At 44.3% G+C, this 19,856-nt stretch overlaps 1 protein-coding gene across 10 annotated transcripts in view; it reads right to left on the bottom strand.

Moving 5' to 3' along the window:
• The window catches only part of ST3GAL3 (ST3 beta-galactoside alpha-2,3-sialyltransferase 3), a 183,212-nt gene that overhangs the window by 14,992 nt on the left and 148,364 nt on the right, over positions 1–19,856 (bottom strand). For 9 of the 10 annotated variants that reach the window (XM_048059205.2, XM_048059211.2, XM_048059212.2 and 6 more), the window contains 2 exons: positions 10,307–10,453; positions 765–911 (listed from right to left, as the gene is read on the bottom strand). In XM_048059205.2, the coding sequence (XP_047915162.1) occupies positions 765–911; positions 10,307–10,453 (294 nt within the window). The remainder of the gene's footprint in view (positions 1–764; positions 912–10,306; positions 10,454–19,856) is intronic. The other variant, XM_048059206.2, reaches the window with a different exon arrangement.

Raw genomic sequence — 19,856 nt, 5'->3', positions numbered from 1 at the left:
GACAGAGAAAGTTCCCCTATCCAGTGAAGCAGAGGAGCAATTTTAGAAAATCTGGGCCACATCTGTGCTGGAAAAGACTGGGCTCTACCAAAAATTCAGCAGCTTTTCCCACTACAGAAGGTGCTGAGGCCAGTGACAAAGCTTACTCTAGTTCAGCACAGGAAATGGCCAGACCTGAAATACTGCTGCATTATACCACCATGAGAGCTTTTTTTCCTCTAAAAGGGCTGTTTGTCTCACTGGGATAGCACCAGCAAATGTTTCTAAGGTAGATGTGGCTTTGAAGAGCAGCCTCCATGCGTTTACACTAGCTAACTGCTGCTTCGGTCAGCCTGCACAGGCTAATCTCACCTCCCCCACGTTTCACAGGGGCTGAGCAGGGGATCATCTAGCAGAAGAAGCACATGGATTAGTGAGCAATACAACAGATCACAAAGCTGTAGCAGGCCACATCTTTTCAGCCCCTGAGCATATTTGTTCCCTTTCACCCGGCTCAACATTTAAGCAAAACTTTTCTCTGCCGCTCTGAGAATAAGGAATCACATTATATGCACATTCCAGAGAACTTTTCCCAGCAGAAATAACTGTTTTTAACACACATTGCGCTTGGCGGAATGTCTGGAGTTTTACGGGCAAATGCCTGGGTGGAGCTGTTGTTTGACCCACGCAGGAAAGCTGGGAGTCGATCACCGTCCCGGGCAGGCTCTGCGGTCGGGGTGGTCGGTGGGCTTGGGAAGACGACGTGCTCAGCAGGAGCTCCCTACCTCTTTGATGGCGGACATCTTGATGTTCTCATAGTAGTGCAGCGGTGCATTGGGGGAACTCATGTCATAGCCAAACCCAGCTACCGCCACCTCATCACAGTTGTGGAGCGCCATGGTTATTGCTACGCTTCCCAAGGTGGGGATGTTCTGAGAGGAAAGAAAGCAGGAATGGAAATCATTAGCAAGTCGCCATTTCTATTGTCAAAGATTTCCTCTTATTGTCTCTGCTAAAAAGAAAAACTACTACTACTAAGCACAAAATCCAGAACAAGGTATTTGGCTACATCTGCACATCAGATGCCCAGTGCCAGTTTGCAGGGTCAACAGCTTCCCAACTTGTAAAGAAAATCCTGTTAGCCTGCTTCCTGCAAAGCACCTGGCACAAAAGCAATGGCTCTTGTTTGAGACACCATGACCCAGCTCTTCAGGGGAGTATTGCAGGGCAGAGGGACTAATGCAAATAGTCAGACTCCTGTCCCACAGCTTTGCTTTCCTGGGAATAGGGCAGCAGACGAGCTGGAAGATGAGTCTCAGTGGACACGTTAGTTTTCTGAAACTAATAAACACGTAAAGGCTGGATTCCAGGTCTACACATATTACTGACCTCCAGCTAGGAGCTAGGCTAATGAGCTATACTTGTCCCAAATGAGCCACCACACTGGAGCGGAAGTGAGGAATGGTACAATGCTTTATTTTAGTGCTTTAGTGCTTTAACAAATGCAGTTAAAGGAGGCGCGTAAACAGCTCTAGAAGATGGAGAGGAGACCAGGCAGACCCACTGTGCACTGAGACTCCTTCCCATGCTCGGGGGCAGCCCTACAGGCAAAGGGCACTGTCCTGTGCCACACTCCTAGCCCAGCATACTGGGAAGCCATTCAAAAACTGCCACTAGTCCTCTGAGCTGGGACACCCCTGATTGTCCTCTCCCTGCTGTTGACTTGCCATTTGCACCAAAGTCCAGCCTCAGCCCTTCCCATTTCATCTGGCTTCTACAGTGCTGCTGTACGGTGCTCTTGCACATCCAGATGAACATGACTGCTGTGATGGATGAGTGTTTCCAGTGTAAAAACCCAGCTCACAGACATTTCTAACTCCCCTTTAACCAGATCAATCTGCTAAGGTAGCTTTACCCCAGGGGCTAGGGAGAGGCTGAGAAATCCACCCACATATCTTATCATTATTTGTAAGACATCCAACACCGCCATATCAAAGGTATCATGAATCCAGAGGGCATGCTCAGACAGTCACTGAGGGTGACAGCCTCTCAGCTGAGATGTAGAAACCAAATGTGCGCTTACATCTTGCGTGTAAGAGGGGTTACCCTGTACCAGTGAGCAATGCTATTGCATTTCACCCCGTGTTCACAACAGACTGGGAACGCACATGTTTTGAGTTTCTGCCTCTCATTCAAAGGAACCCGCTTTTGGCAACGCACTCCTGTGCTCACTTCTGATTGCCTGACCATGTCCCAAGTCTGATGTTTTCCAAGGGAAGAACTCCATCCATACCTAGCTGAGATGAGCAGAGCTGGGAGCACAACCCACGTGCTATGGAGAACTCAACACGCTCTGCATAACAACGCACTGATGTTACACTAATATGCAGACAAACGTGCAAAAACGCAAAAACTGCTCACGTCTAAATAAATGATCATTAAATTCAAACATCTGCAACGCAACTGTAACAGGGCGCATTTGAAATGAAAAGACCTTACTACATCCTCCTGTGCCAGCTCTAGATGTTAGGAAAAGAAAGACAGTTATTTCGGTTTTGCTGTTTAACTTCATTTTATAATGACCACGTCTGCCACAAACAATATTGGTTTTATTCTGGTTAATTTAGTTAATTGTTAATTCACTAGTCGTCATAAAATCTCAAGGATGGGCTTAGAAAAAACAGAAAAAGTTTACTCAGCAAGGATAAGAAAATTCCACTGAATTTCAAAGTACACAAGAATATCCTGTCTTCCCATGCGTGGCAATTCAAATTCAGATATTCTCAGCTTTATGTTTTACATAGGAAATGACACTCAGATGTCGCTCGAATTGCATCAGCAGATACGTGGACGTGCCACAAAACCGTTTCCCTTAGCTGAGCTATAGTTACAGTGTCCAAAACACAGCGAGTAAATGGTTACGTTTTTGAGAACATGTCACTGTTGGAGAATACGATGGCGTTGACACCACCCACACTTACACGCGGCCCATTCCCACGGTACAGCTCGAGGGAGACACGGGGTCTTTGCCTGGAGGGAATTTTACTGGCTAAGTTAACTTTCAAGAGCTAACTTTCTAATGTGAGTCTTGCAAAACCACAGAGAATTAATCATACTACCCAACCTTAATGGGAGAACTGCCAAACCACCATAACTTTCTTTCAAGTATATTCTTATTTCTGTCTGGAGAGTAACTGATAACAGAAATCAAAAGTGAACTTTCCTTTGGTCACCAAATACCTGCTTCACTTTACTCTATGTATAAATCCTGCAATAGCCTTTATGGAAAAATAGGGGATAATTTTCTAATCTACTTCTGTCCTTTAGTAGTTCCTGGCATCCCAGTATCTCAGTACTGCCTGCTCCTCTGTAAAATGATTAAAATATCAAAGATCTCCTAACCTTCAGTTTTATGGCAAACGATCTGTTTAAGACCCAGTAATATCAAAAGTTCAAATTGTACCCTTAGCAAAATAATTTTGTGTTGTCCTAAAATCATGTTCAGAAACAGATGATCTGATGACAGTTTTTAATTAAGCGATGCCTTATTTATATTCATACCTATGGTGGCTACAGCCTATTACATTTGTCCCCCTTGAAGACCAAGATTTGTATCCACTTACACTTTTACTGCTGAAATGAAGCTTCACATCCTGCTGCTGCAGTCAGATCCACGAGGAATAGAAAGGACCACTCAGAAAATTCTTGCAGAAATTATCATCCCTGCTACTCACCGAGTGCAGTGGATGCACCAAGGCAGAGCCCACCCTTAGTAATGGCATGGTTTACAGAACCACGAAGAAGAAGAAGAACACAAGTACGAACTCTGCGTGCCCACAGATGCACGCGGATCAAATGCACAAAACAGGGGGGTTTGCCCCAGACTGCTTCTGTTGAAGAGGAATCAACCATCAGACAGATTAAACAGGAACTGGGGAATCTGAGAGACTTCTGGGAGGCAAAAAAATGGAGCCAGTATGAACAGAAGTATAAAAGCAGCACGACTGATGGTTAAGCACATGTCATTTTTAAGTCAATAGAATTCTTTGGTCCTGATTTGGTGTAAACCATAGAAACTGAGCAGTTTTCTCCTGTGACAGCCTGCTGAGTTTCTGCTCCTCCTTATCTCTGCTGAAAATGAAGCACTGCCTCTTGTCCACCTGGCTCAAGAAAGAGAAGGACCTGTAGGATCTAGGGACAGATCCTGGGCTGTAACTGCAGAGAAGCCAACCCAGCAGTGTTCTCCAGATCCAGAGGAAAGGGGTCTCCTCTTTTCTCAGCAGAGAATTGGCAAATGAGAGGGAACACGTATCAGAGAGAGGGAATAGTTATAATTATTCTCTGGCTGCATCTACACAGCTTCCAAGCTCTCCTGATTGTTTGGTGGCATTTAAATTGGTTTGCTGCTAAACTCTAATCTGGACCTAATGAGCCAGTACAGCCTACAGGGCAAGCTGGGGGACAGGTCACTCCAAAAGAAGCTAGGCATCCTGGACATGGTGTGCCAAACCTGGCTTGCTATGCCCTGCACAGTGCGTCAGTGCTATCTCAGCACACACACCCTTGTGCCGTGCCCCAAAGACATACCAAAGCAACCACCACACCTCTTGTGTTGAGTTATGAAAATAAAACTCTCTCAAACAACTGAGCAGGCCTCTTGTTATTTTAGGCCATTACTAGGGGAAAAAAAATCCCAACATTTCCCCTCAGGGTTCATAATCCTGTCTTCCTGCTCATGGCACTGTACGTGCCTGGGTACTCCTGTACCACCAAGCAGTGCTGCTTTCAACCAGATGGCTTGGCAGTAACCGAGAAGCGTACCTGAAAACCTCTTAATGCCTAAAAATGTTTGGCCTACACATCCCCGGTGTGTGGAGCTGTGCCAGCCTTCTGCGTGTCAGCAACCCAAAGCACCTCGTGGCCCATGATCCACTAGGCCTAGGCTAGACTTCCACTTCTGCTGGGACGGTGGATATTCCAACTAGGCCAATGAGGTCCTTGTTTTGGAGAGAAGGGTTAATACACCTATGATAAGGCCTCTTGCACAATCCTTCTCTTCTTCAGCCCTGGCCACAACAGGGCCGGACAGGCACCTGGACAGGACCGATACACCAGAGGAGGCTGGTGAAGGATGTGGCTCTGAGCAGAGGCATGCCTGTGAGAGGCACCTGGGCCCTGTCACACACTGGGATACTGCTTTCCATGAAAGCAGAAGGCAAACTAACAGCAAACACAGTAGTGGTGAGCACCATGTCACCATGGCGGAGCTGCACAAAGGTGGCCTGTGCATACAGGGCATGGCTCCTTCCAGGAGCTGCTGGCATGATGCCTTCCATAAGTGAGGTGAGCACTTGCATGGCGGGTCCTGAGTAAGAATAGCATAAAGAGAAGAGATGCAAAGATCTATACAAAGGTCTTGTGTAGAGTCAGGGAGCACTGCAAGCTCCATATGGTGCAAACACAGCCAGGCTGCAACACCAGGTCAGGGAACCAGAAATATCATTTGCAATACAGACATACGACAGGTTCTCCTAAATCCTCCTCTGTTGTTCTCTGCTGCAAGAGGAAAAATGAAAGGATTGTCTTCAAGACATTGCTGTTTCATCTTCCATTGGACCCTCTGAAGAGACCTTCTGCTCATAGAAAAAAATAAGACATTCAACAAGATGAACACCAACCCTTCTTTGGACTTAATGGAGGCTGAGCATCACCTCCGGACCTGTGCCGGAGATCCAGTGCTGGCAACTCAACCAGGGGACTGTAACTGATTTTTGCTTGGTGCATGTGAAAATCTCTTAGTGCTTTTCATTCCATGCCCGGGTCACTCCTGTGTCACTGCCTTCTGGACTGGAAGGAAATGACTGCTGTAAATCTGTTTTTAGAAATATCTGACTCCCTTAATATGCTAAATGAATTCCAGTTATTTATGGGATTTCACTTAGCTCAGGGTAAAGCATATTGGATTGTTCAGACTATTTCAATTGTTACCTTTTTAAATAAAAGGGTGAATGCTGCTAAATAATAATTCCCCCAAAACAATACCGCAACTAGATACTCAAATTGGTTTGACTATTACATTAATTAATTTGAGGGAAAACTTGAAAATTCACTTACCCGAGAAAAATTGCTACCATAGTTTTATCAGTTGCAGACCTGATCACTTAATAGCAATAAAACTTTAAAAACAAACGAAATACAAAATAAAACTATAAAGAGCCATCACGTGCTATACGGAACAGCCACCACATTTTCTTTTTGTTCATTTATGTTTGCACAGGAACAACGTGAAAAATACTTTTTGCTTCCCTTAGCTAGCAAGTTTGGAAATATGTCATAAAAGGGAATCTAGCATCACTTGTTGTGAACAGATAAGTGCCTGTCATTCTGCGGAGTGGTCCCGGTCACAGGAGATTCCATAGCTACCTCCATCCATGCACAGAATCAGCTATAATATTGGCCTTCAAGAGACAAAACAGAACATCTCCAACACTTCCTTCCTGTCCCATAGTTGTCCCTTGCTGTGAGCACAAGGGAGCCTCCAGAACTGGCAGAGTTTGCAGCAGAGCAAAGCGGAAAGGCTAGGGACCTGAGCCTGCAGGCACGACAAGGTGCCCAGCAGCTTCAGTTTAGCCACCTCACTGCTGAGCTCCTACACAACCTAGCCTAAGTCTAACACCTTTGATGGCATCTAACCTGATGCACAAGCTCTGATCCACCATTTGTAATAGAGCACATTCCCGTTCAACGCAAAGAGTGTTTCTTAAGGACTGAAAAAGTTAACAGAAAGCAGCCAAAGGCATGACTTCACTACATTAGCTGCTCCGTGGTAACCATGTATGTGCTTTACCAGGGTCATCACTGGCATCTCCAGAAAGACTGCCTGCCCACACTATGTAATAGCAAAGAGAAGCCCTGGGGCACAAAGTGCTAACGCTCCAGCATCAGAGGTTAATCCCCAAGTGCATGCGGGCTGTCAGCACCCTGCAGAGGTGCTAATCCATGGTGGGGTGCCTGATAACACTCCTGCACATGGCTCCTCCTTCAGCAAGTTGGCGCTGAGGCTAGGTGAAGTCCAGAGGTGGATGTTTTACCTTCCTAACAAGGTTTGTATATCCAGACATTTCCAGGACAGGAACAAACCAAAGGCTTTCAATTCTGGGCAGCAGAATTTAGTCTCAGAAGAAGCTCAGTCATAAGCAGTTCCATGGATGCACTGTACCAGCAGCGAGAAATACAAGCGCCACTCTGCGCTGGAGTTCCTGATCAGAGACCTGACAACTCGTGTCATCTGAAATGCCCTCCCAGCCACCTCATACCATGGCTCACCAGCCAGAAAGTCACGGATCAAATGGCTCTGAGCACTACTGAGTGGATAGGACTATTCACTATAGAGTGAAAAGCACCACAGCAATAACCATCACATTGTTTTACATGCAACAGGCAATGCCACCTCTGAACTGATGTTCGTGTTTGTCCTCCAGTAACTTGTCTCAAATGCGAGGTAGGTTATTGCATGCCTGAATTACCAGCTGCAATGCCACTGCTGTTGGGGTTCAAGCCCAAAAGACCTGCATACACAGAACTTCCACCAAAACACAAACCACAGGCATACACCATTGTCTAGTTAGTCAGCCAGGCCTGTGCCCACTCATTAAGAGGATTCTTTAATCAAGGAGAGTAGCTCATTTCTCTTGTGTTAAACCAGCTTCAGGCATTCACGTCTTTAATTTTCCCCAGACACTGCTAGGATCCTACACTGAAGTTCTTCTTTATTATCATTTTATCCCAAGAAAAGAGAAGTCTCTATGTAGGAGGAAAGAGCTCTCCCTTTTCTGAAGACTTAAGTAAAGGGGCTGACAAAACTGAAAAGCTTTACTTGTCCCAGACAGAAGTCACTGCTCACCGTGGGTGATCAGTTTTGCTCCTTGCTCAGACTGCCAGCCACCAATACCACAAGCTCAATCTAAATACGTCTGAGTTGCACCCCCCTGCTATCCTCCAGAACCATCTGGCCCAAATTATATTATCAAAGCAGAGGCTGTTACTACATTCAGCCTTTATTGAATCCTGGGAAAAAACGCTTTGAGATCAGCCCTGAACTATTTTACTAGCTCTCCTCAACCTTGCTGAAAAAGCCACCAAATTACAAAGTTAATTGGCAGCACATTGTTACCATATGTGGTGTGCAGGAGGCACACTGAAGTTTATTTAGGCATCAGGACCAAAGAGGAGTGGAATATTACTGCCCTTTGTGAGGATTTCATATTAGCCTCGATTACTGAGGCATCCCTAGCACTGATCCTCCTGTGTGTAGCTTGCCCATCACACCACCCGTGCATTTCAGCACGGAGGCACCAACCTGCCCCCATGCAGGTTGCTTTTTTCTTGAATAAAGTTTCCCAAGCCATCTTGCAGCCCTACAGCATGACCGAACCCAAGCAGCTATGCTCTGCAGCTGCTGTGTGAGCTACGTTCACATAGCTTTCTTGTGGAGCAATGCTCCTTGCTCTAGCTTGCCTCACAGGGCCAACTCATCTTGCTGGATCCCTCTCAAATCATTAAGCGGAGTTGGATTCTTGGCCTACATGGCTCTGATTTCCATTCATCCCATTCAAATTCTCAGAGAAACAAAGTCAAATCTGTATCACCAGGGTTCTCCTCAGCCTCTTTATACTGGCAGCAGTGGCTTCCTTTGAAGCATTCACACTGATGCAGCAGTGTTCACTAGCGTGAAGTCCAATCAGGTCAACAGCAGTCTATACTTGATGTCTGCAGTAAAAGTTGTACCAACAGGCTACAGGTGCTCTCCTCGTTTTTAATCTCTGACAGAATCACTATATTAAACCTTCCTTGCCCAGACACACAGGGTATACTAACATCCCGGCCCCACACACGTACCTGCACCTGCAGAGCTCTTTCTGCCCCATCTCAAGGAACAACCTACAATTTACACAACCTAGCAGGGGTCATGGGCAGAGATTGCTTGCCTTAAAGCTCCATAAACTATTTTTTAATGCACTTTCATGAAGTGAAACATGAGGTTTCAATTTAGTTTCCTTCATTTCCCAATCTGATCTGTGTTAAACAACCTATCAAAACCTCATAAACTTCAGTTCACAGCATTTTCATTTCCGGATTCTCTCCTCTCCTCTCAGCTTAAGTAATATCTTGTGTATTAAAATAACGTGTTTAAAAATAAAAACAAATCTGAAAAAAATAAAGGCAAAGTCCTGATGATTTCTGTCCCTCTTTGGGGCATCAGTCCTTATTTTCTGGAAGACAAATTAAGACCACATTCTTCTAAGGATAAGTCATGGAGAATGCAGAGAGGTGAAGTACATTAGATCCTAGCTGAAGAGAGTATTTGGGTAGGATACCCTCAGTGCTTGGAGTGAAAACCCAGGGTTTCCAGAACCACATGACAGCTTCTGTACGTACATGTGCAGCAATGCCAAAAGCTCTCATTTTGAAAAGAATGATTCTCTGTGGCTGAATCTGTCTGCACATCTTGCACACCGCATTTTAAGTAGTGAATTTCTTACCTCCAGGCACCCACCACCTACTTGATCTTCAGGAAACACATTTCTCTAATATGGTAAAAAGAATTCACTACATAATTAGAGCATGGAAAATAATGGAAAATAAGGCACTATTCTGTCTAGTCCAAATCCATGCTGTGACATCGCAAATATTCTATAATGACAGATACTAGAATGATCACTAAGGTGTTTTGTTAATAACTATGACCTAAAACTATATTTACATTGTTTTCTTCTGTAAGCTTTTACATCTAAAACATGCCACTGTAAGATCAGAATTTCTTAGGTTTCATAGGTTTCATAATCAAACCTTTACACTCTTTTACAATAAACCTGGGATACAGGACGAGCAGAGCGTTATCAGTGATTTTAGGTTGCAGTCTCCTTGAGGACAGCAAATTATAAAATTGTGGCATGACCTGCACCACTTCCAGATGCACTGAGGATACAAAGAGCAGGGTTCCTTGTTCCTTTTGGGAAAGAGCCACACAGAGAAGTGCCCTTCTAGCAGGCTGTGGATGGCAAGCAATCACCCAGCTGGTGCTGGAAGCCTCGGAGCTGCCTCCAGAAAAGGGGCTTTGGAACAGCCATTTCCTGGTACCAAAAAGGAAGGATCTTGCCTTCCTTTAAGTAGGCTGAGCGCTGCCCCCACAACAGAGCCAAACTCCCTTCCCTTCAATGTCCGACTGTGGAGGCCAAGAGGGAAAAGTAAGAACAGTGAAATCCTACTGCTCTGCTGCTTGTTCTTGCCCTTCCCCTTGGTTCTGCCTGCTCTGTTTTATACCTACCCCTCGGCCCATGAGGCCGTTGTTGAAAGGCAGTCCAATGAAGCTGAAAGCTGCCTCCTGGATGAAGTAGGGATTCAGGATACGTATCTCATGAGGCTCTCTCGGGACACGGGTCGCGACTGACTTCCAAAAGCCATCAGAGGCACTCTGGTAACAAAAAGAAAAAAAAAAAAGGGCAAATAATTATACACAAAAAATAGCAGATTGCTATTATTCTACTAAAATACACACTACTGGCAGCAGTTCCTGCTGTCACTGCTCACTGCCACAAGGCACTGTATAAGCTGATGGTGGGAGGGTACACCCTGGAGGGGTGATGGCATCATCTTCAGATCCACGTGAGCTAGGCTGGATGACGAGTGTAAGGAAAACAGAGGGGTCTGGGCTTCAGCATGAATAACCCCCTCCCCGGTGCCACGTTTTCATTCTTATTGGCACTTCAGCTGGTCTGATTAATGCCTTAAGCATTCCAGCACACGCTGTGATCTCTCCCACCTGCCTGCAAGGGGATGCACTCTTGGATAGCAAATGTTTTAAAGAACATTCAGAGAACTAAAAATGACCGCGCAGCTCTACTCTCAGTGTGTAAGCTGCATTCTTCCTACGTTATCCTAGATTTATTACCTGCTGTCAGGTTTTAGGTGAATTCAGTCATAAGCTTATAAAGGTGCCATACAGTCTTGTGAAGGGCCAGGCATGTTCATAGCACAAGAAAAAAAAAAACAACATTATTTTTCCCAGCGTATATTTATTTAAAGTCTTCACCCTGCAAAGTGAGGTGGGAGAACATTGGCCTGGAATTGTTGCCCTGCTCGGCAGTCCTGCCTAGAGAGGGGGTTGTGTGTCTCTCTGCCACATTACTGCATATCTGTGCTCCCCCTGGTCCAGCCACCGTGGGACGGGCACAGCACCGCTCTCAGAGCCGCCGGGGGCTCCTTGTTCACGGACTTCCAGCCCCATTACATCCTAATGTTTCAGTGCTGTTTGGGTTAAAAACGCAGAGCGAGGCAGAGGGAGGATAGCAGGAATGTTAATCTGCTGACAGCTCTGGCAGGGTAATCCAGTTCAATACCTCTTTCTCACATCTTCCCTGCGATCTCCAAGGCGAGCAACAGACAGACGTTAAACTCCACATAAAAACCCCATGCTAGGTAAACAGTAAGCCATTATTTACACCAGTTTGGGGTTGCTTGCAGCATAACAGTGATTTTACAGTTGCTTTCAAGGCACTTTAAAAAATGTTGATGTTCTCCCACAAAATCTTTGGGAGCCTCCTATGTCCAGTAGCAACCACCCCTGTAATTACTGATGGTAATTACGCCACAGCCCATGCTGACTGCTGCTCTCACACTGCTTGTACTGTGCACAGCTTGTGTGCACTCTCACAACACCTTACAGGGGCTTCCCATGTAGACCACTCTCACGTTTCACGTTTAATATTTAATGTTTAATACTGAATTTCAGATCCTGAAGAATGAAACTTTGGTAGATGGTTCTTACCCTACAAAATGACAAATTCAAATGCAAATTTGCATTTGAAATTGCAAATTCAATGAAGAAATAAGAATGCACATTATCCAAACCAATAGTCATAAGACAGACAAATGCCACTGATACCCTGTTTTGATCCCACCTCAAGGCTGCTCAAACACAATACACTTTTGCTGACCAGAACAAGGATCCTGAGAGTTAAAGTTCACATGCTGACAATGGTAAAGTGCTCTCAGGACCCTAAATGGAAAAAAAAAATCTAACTAACACTCGTGTCCTTTCATCACAGTTGAATTAGCAAGAATGCCTGCAGTCAAAGTGATCTAACACTCTCCATTACAACACCACACTTTCAACCTCTGAGTGTTCCTACCATTTTCAAACCAAAAGTATTGGAAAAAAAAATCCCACTTTACAAATGTTAATAAAGCACTACATCCATTTGACCAACAGATTTGAGGGATTTGGTATGTCAGTTGACTTTTGTACCCCTGTGAAAATTCATTTAAAAATTTATAAATATTAAACCTTCAGAATTTCCTAAAAGCACATGTAAAGCAAAGGTCTTTCAGTTCCAGGGGAAAAAAAATAATAGATTCCGCTTGTATTAAGCATGCTCCAGGTCTCACAGAAATGAAGATGATAAACAAAAATCTTGAACAGCTACTCATTCGATGAAACCATCTTACCATGGTTTTAAGCAGACACTTCCTGGAAAAACACCGTGTGATCCTGAAACTAAAATAAATTTATAAGTTGAATTAAGGTTTCACGTGCAGCTCTGAATAAGGCATTGCTTAAATTTTGCAAACAAATCCAAGGTCTGCCAGCTATTTAAAACGAAACTGCCTCTTGTTTAGATTCAAACTTCACAGAAGATTCTACAGAAGTTCTGGTCATTAAGGAGTTTTTACTTTTTTTTTTTTTTTTAACATTACACATATATAATGTTAAAGAGAAAAAATAACAAAGCATAAAAAGTCTCAAGACTTTGTTGTTGTTTGAGCAATTTGGGAAAATGTAATTACACATATCACAGTTGCTCATTTTTCCAGTGCTGTGTGAACCACTAGGACCAAACCTGTGCTCCTAACCATCAGTTCAGTGCAAGTGCAACCCAAACATGGATGCAATCCATAGCTGGGAATACAACCTGTCCATTTTGGTCCTTTTGTTGTGGCTGTTCCTATTGTCATTTATCCAGCGTATTTCCCTGGCTACTTTCCTTGGCTGTCACACAGTTCTGAAATTGTTCTGGTTTGTCCTTTTAGTCTTATTTCTGCTTGCTCAGTGCTGTTCCCTGAAACTTTTCTGTGCAATTCCCCTTAGTTTATTGAGGGACATCTCAGGTCATCTTTCATTTTGGTATGTTTTCCATTTGTAATTTCTAAAATAATTCCAGTGAGAGATGGGGAGTCTCAGCAGACGGCTCTCATATTTCTACCTACACAGTAGGCAAAGCCCTGGGATTTTCCTTACTCACAAAGAACTAAAAACTGTTTTCCTGGCTTATAATTACTGAAATTCTCAGCCTTGTGGTTTGGCTCCACAAACCCTATAATTTCGAGCTGCATCTCGAGCTTTGTGGTTTTGTTCTGCAGCTTGTCACTGGCAGGCTACGAAACAAAGCACCACCACGACTGCAAGCCCCGGGAGGCTGCTCCCCTGACGCAACCCCCTTCGGAGCCGCACGGTCGGAAGCGCAGCCCGTGCCAAGGCTCCTCGCTACCGCTGATGCTCGGCTACGGGGCCGCTGTTCTGCCTCGTGGAGATGTTCGGTCTGATTGGACACAGATGTTTGGTGAGGTTTCCAAAGCAATCGCTTCCCGTCGGGGAACTCTGTCCCTTCTTTAGGCTATTAGGAGAGACGGAGCTAGAGCAGGAGCAGCAGGCGCTCGGAGGGAAGGCAGGAGCTCCCTGCCAGATTCAGCAGCTCAGAGCCGTGGTTTGAGCTGGGGGCATCCCCTGCTCCGGCAGCTAAGCCTGCTTCCTTGCAGCGCCTGAAGACGTGTCTCTGAGGACACGGTATCTCTCTTCCTGATAACCATTAGGATAATGAGTCAGAAAGTGAGTCTGAAAACTGCTTAGGCAATGTTCCCACAGTACCTCATCACCTCCTGGCGCTGACACGGAGACCTCGGGGTTTAGGCTGAAAAAAACATCCCCGCTTTAAATTCCCACCCTTATTATCTGTTGGTATTACTGAGCACCTGGAACCTTAGTCACTGATCAACACGCGTGGTGCCAAGTGCTGCCTAAAAGAGCTTACAGTGTAAGCATAAAGAAACAAGCAACACGGGGAGAGAGGAGACAGGAGAGCGTGGCTGAAGTACGAGTATCTGTGGCCCACAGCACTTCTAAGCAATCCTGGAGCGTTTTCAAAACTGTATAATTGGAAAGGACAGTGCAAAAGGTTTTAAAGGAGACTAAAAAGCAAAAATCTAGATGGGCCAGAGCTTTCAAGCCAATCTCTTGTACAATTCTCATCTAGGGAGAGAAGCAGCAATATCCCCTCTACAGATGCAGCTCCGGGACCTCAAAGAGGAGCAGCACGCGAAATGTCAGAGATGGCAAGTTATAAGGAAGGGATAAAACACGGCACACCTCACCGAACAGCTCCAGGCGCAGGGCAGTCCTGCTATAATCCCTCATTCTGCCTACTCACAGAAGTACTGAACGGTAACGGGGACAGATGGTTTGTTGCAGGCTGGTTTTGTCTCCATTCAGTTTTCCATCTCCTATTCCCAGATTTACCAAGGTGGATCACATCATACACTAAAATAAAATATGGAAACTCAGACCTTTAGTCAAGAAGTACACCTTAAAGGAAGTTACAAACAGCTAGGGGCTGTCTCACAGAATAACTGCATTTCCAATATTTATGCAAAATGAGGGGTAATGTTACGGCACCCTGATGACACGGATGATCCCTCTTCTGTACCTCTGCGGTACTACTAGGTTTAGGAGTACAAGAAGCATTGCTCAGGATGACTTCTAAGTCTGATGGGAAGGGGACAGAGAGGCTCTAAAGGTCAACTATGTGCCACACAAAGTTGAATTAGGTCCACGTATGCAATACTGTGCTGCAGAGCAACAAGAAAGATGACAAGACTGGAGAGAGAACCTGTGGCAAATGGAGATAACTGCTCTTTCAAACCTTGATAACACCAGAAACGGAGAGGAAGGGCAAGATGGAAAGCAAAAGCCAGAGAATGACATGCCAGTCACGAGACCTCAGAGTGCCTCGGAGCACTTGGTTCACTGAGTTCGCTGCCCTCACCTAGGCTGGAATGTGGTTATTCTATACCCATCACCCACGAGCACTCACCGCCACGCAAACACAGGGTACAGCAGCAATCCATCCAGAGGTTTCTGAAAGGTTTCTGCTCAGGCGTAACTGGATTAAACGTGGAAGGTGTGCTTTTGCTAGAAAATAACCATCTTATCAGCCAACACTGCATTTCTCAGAGGTCAAGTAGACATGGGGGCCTGTAAAATGTTTTTCTACAAGTGGTAATATAAATGAAGTTTCACCATTTCCACTGATTATCAAAGCAATGAGGAATTTTTAGCAATGAGAACAGAAGTGCTGAGAGCCTGCAATCCAGGTTGATGGTCAACTGCCAGACCCACTAGCCCACCCAGCTTTCTCGAAGCAATGGAGAACCCCTCACCGCCCTCTGTACACAGCTCCAATGGCCAGCACTCAGCTCTGTATTTTGTATTTATAATTGTTTCTTCTCTCTGAATACCCTCCCACTGACTAAGTCTAAAATCAAATGGTTGCAACTTCCCAGGTTGTTCCCCTGTCAGTACGTCCCATCTCCCAACAGCCTCACAGCACTATCAGCTAACATACTGCCCAAGAGGACTCCCAATAGGTTGTAAACCCCTCAAATTTAGTTTTTACCAATATTTCTCAGTGTGAAACCCAAAGAGATTTTCTACCCAGAGAGTTTTCAGAGTTTTCTATTGAGTTTTCAGTGGCAAAGACAGCAGCAAAGCAGGATGAAGACAAAAGCACCTTTCAACACAGTACTTTTTAAAGACAAAAAAAAAAACCCACACCATAAACCAAAAAATAAAATAAAAATCTAACTATGCTTCTTCCTGAGTTGAGCTAATAATAAATACTTCACTACATTGGCTTAGAAATTAGTTTCTGAAGGCTTCATAGCCAGGTCGAGATCTCTGTACGAAAACCACAAGAGAAGGGAAGCTTAGCTCCAAGTGGGAGTTGCAGACTTTAAACTCTGCGCCGGACACGTGGACTGCACAGAACAGGGAGCTGCCGCGTCCAGAGACACTGGCTCTGAAAGCAGCAACCGCAGCAGTGACAAAAGCCATCTGGGAAGTAAGCATTGATGCATTATATATCAGTTCAGTCTTCTACACTACAGCATTCCCATGGCTGCTAGTAGCAAGTTTCTGCCCTGTTGGCATGCAAGCAGCTATTATGAATAAATAGCAAAGTATATACAAACAGCCCTGCTGCACTTCATTTGAACTATATAACTTTGGGTGTGATACAGTTCACCTATAGACACGGACCTCCTGCACTGCTCATCTGCTGTCTGACCGTTCCCAGGACTAGGTACCATGAGGCCAAGACCAGCTCTAAAGAGTCAGGAGAGCAAATTTATTTTTGGACATTGCATGTTGCAAATCCAATGTAACTCCTTTCTTTTTAATGTACTTCTACATTTAAAATATAATTCACAGTTGTAAGATAAAATGTTGTAGCAAAAGAGGTTGTCCTCTGAAGAAAATGGAACTTGGAACATATCAGATTGGCTGCAAAGAAAACTAAAGATTAATCTGATGAACACTGCGTTTCACAAGTCAAAGCATACATGATAGCTCACATATGGCGTATCAGAAGATGTGCTTGCGCTGTGTGCAGATAGGGTGATGGATAGACTCTACTACAGACTCTTTCGTTCAAAACATAAGCTGGATTTTGAGCCAAAGCTTGGAGAAATATTCCTGTTTTGAAATATCTTAGGAAAGACGGAAGTTGTTAGTAAAAGCAATGGATTTAGATAATTTATGTTTGTGTTGTGGTTTTTTGTCCATTAATAATAACCCCTCAATGAAAAGATATCTAAAGGAGTACAGTTTCAGAAAACTCCCAACGAAGAACAGGCCCTATAATATTATTACTATTTAGGGGATATTTTATAACCATAGGGGACCAGTCCCTTTAATTCACTATTATTTTTATTGCATAGTTTATGAAATGTCATACTCACATAACATCTATTAAAAGAATACCATGTCTGAAAGGCCAAATCCACATGTTAGTAAGTGCTGAGGCAGGACAGCCCTGCAACTTCAGAAATTCAGTATTTCTGTTGTGAACACTGACTTTCTAATTTTCCCACACGAGTTTTCTAATATTGCCATACATCTAAGTGCTTTACAAGCAATACTTTGATATTTACAGCATCTCTACAGTATTTGGCATCTATCACAACATTTTACAGAGGAGAAAACACACTGATGAATACCCAGTTTCCACTGCCTTCTGATGTTCAACTTCAGATACCTTATCCTCAATTTTCAGAACATTTTCAGAACAGTACAACTTCATTTAGCTTTTCCTGCTGCTGAACACACACCTTTCCTGCACATCTGCCTCGTGGGACTTGAACAGTGTTTGGGAACTTCTGATCTAACTTGCTCAGCATCACAACGGTCATTCAAAGGCTGAATGGAGGAGGCCATTCTTTCTGCTCTGCTCTCTCCTCTCCACAACACGCTCCATGGCTTCTGCAGATGCTCATACCAAGGCTGAACTTCTTCCATGACAGAAACCAGACTAAGTCTCAGTGTCCCCCTCCACCAGATAGACAGCAGTACTCCAAGAGTGAGGACGACATTATTACATCCATATTACGAATAACATCTGCACAGGAGAACTGAATTAATGTTGAAAACACAACGTTAAATTATTTGCTTTTCTTAGCTTCTAATGGCTTGCTTTACAACCATAAAGCTCTTTAAAAAGTTTTACAGTGTAACTCAATACAATAAAAAAAAAAATCAACTCAAGCAAAAAAGCTACATCAAATGGAGTAACTAAACTTACAGCGCAGTCCTCTAAGTGCAACTACAAGCCCTGGTAGGCTATTGCATTCTAGATCAGCCATTAGGGAAGGAGAATGCATCCCCTTACCAGGCTCCTGAACTATTCAATCCTGACAAAACTGCACACTTGGAGGAGTTCCCTGCTGGTGCTAAACCCTTCCTTTCCCTGCCATCCCAGGACTCATCACCCTCAGCCTCCGAGGCTCTGCTTTGTTCTCTTGCCACGCACCAGCCCAGGCTGCAGGGGAGGGGGCTCCCGAGGACACCCCCTGCTCTCTCTGCTGCCCTGTGCCCCCCTCTCGCTGCGGAGAAGCAACTGGAAGGAAAATCCCATTTTGTTCCTAAATCCTGGAGATGCCACGTTCCAACTAAGGGTACGGAAAGGGCACCTGAGCAAGGCAGGCAGTGCTCAGGAAGCCTGGTAGCATGGACCATGCTCGGTGCACTCAGAACTGAGTTGCCAGCATCTAACAGCCCCTGTGGAACAAAGTGAGCCATGGGATTTTACAGGATTTGCAAGGGTCCCAGCAGGCTGCCATGGGACACAGCCTGGCCCATTCCCAGCCGCTGCACTGAAGAATTAGTGTCTCATCAAAATGGGGTGGGAGAGTTTGTATTTTTTTGTTTGTTTCTAGCAGGTAGAAAACCTGCATTTTTGTTAGCCTCAACCCGAGAGACAGCTAAATTACTTCAGCTGAACTTTCCAGCTGAGCCAAACCTGTGGCATGGAAAACATCAGCGTGAAGGTGAAAGTATAATAAAGTGATAAGAGTCATTTTCCTAGTCGCTTACAAAAGAAAACCTAAGGCGAGCCAAACTGTAAGCACAGCTACCTGCTCTGCTTATAACAGTATGCTGGAACCAAAGAATTAAAAAAAAAGAAAAAGAAAAAGAAAAAGGAAAAGAAAGAAAGAGCGCTGTCTTTGCAGGTTTTGGTGGCAAAACACGAGGGTATCCCAGGGCACTTGAGGACAAGCCATCAGCAAAGTCTTTTTAGGGAGCTGAACTGGTTCGTGAGTTTGAATACAAACAAGATCTCATCTCACTAAACAACACATATTTAGACTAAACTCTTGGCACATTACAACAAAAAAAGCTAAAGAATCACCACAGTAGAAATTATGGCCTAGAAACCCTCATCACTTTCTGAAGTTATCTTAAAGCAAGTCTCCAGGGAAATTTTCACATTGTTTTTACAGCAAGAGTACACAAAAAAGCTGTCTTCCCCTATTTTGGCATCTCTGCTGAAACGAGAAGCCAAATAATTTCTATGTTCACTGAGTGTTCGTATAGAACATATACAAATTATCCAGCATCCTTTAGAAGGAGAAAGCAGAAAGGTCAAAATAACAAGAGTCTGGGAAGATGCCAGGAAGCTCCTGCCCTACTTTATTGTCTCGACTTGCATTAATAATAGGTGTTTTACAAAAGATGAGTTTTTTAGTAACATTATTTAATATTCTTAAAAGACGATAATTTAAATAAACTGTCATCTAAACAGAACATTTACATTGGAGAGTTTTTCCAAACAAAGCACTGATTGCCTGGGCCAGACCCACTATTTGCCATACTTGTCAGTTGTGGGCAAAATTAATTTCACGGAAAATGGCCAGAACACAACCAATCAACCAGCTGAGAAAACCTCCCGAGTTGACCTAGCAAAAGCCTCGTGCACCCAACAGCTTGGCCATTTTCCTCCAAATGTATGCTTCCTATTTAAAGAAAATAATATACAGAAGATATTAACGCTTCCACAAACCTGGCCCTAAGAAGAAAAGAAACACCCTTTGACATATTCCATAAACTCACAACTGTAAGAATCTAAATATTGTCAAAAAAAGTGCAAGGCTTTCCCAGAGTCTCCCTCTTGCTTAGTACCTCCAGTGGTTTGGTTTATTTTCAATCCAGTTGTTGAGTGTTTGCATTAAATAACTGTGTGCTGCGGCAGGAGAGAAGCTGAATCTAGAGA

Source organism: Anser cygnoides, chromosome 8 (assembly GCF_040182565.1).
Source record: "Anser cygnoides isolate HZ-2024a breed goose chromosome 8, Taihu_goose_T2T_genome, whole genome shotgun sequence".
NCBI classification, from domain to species: Eukaryota; Metazoa; Chordata; class Aves; order Anseriformes; family Anatidae; genus Anser; species Anser cygnoides.
This window is presented reverse-complemented; position numbering and strand designations above follow the sequence as displayed.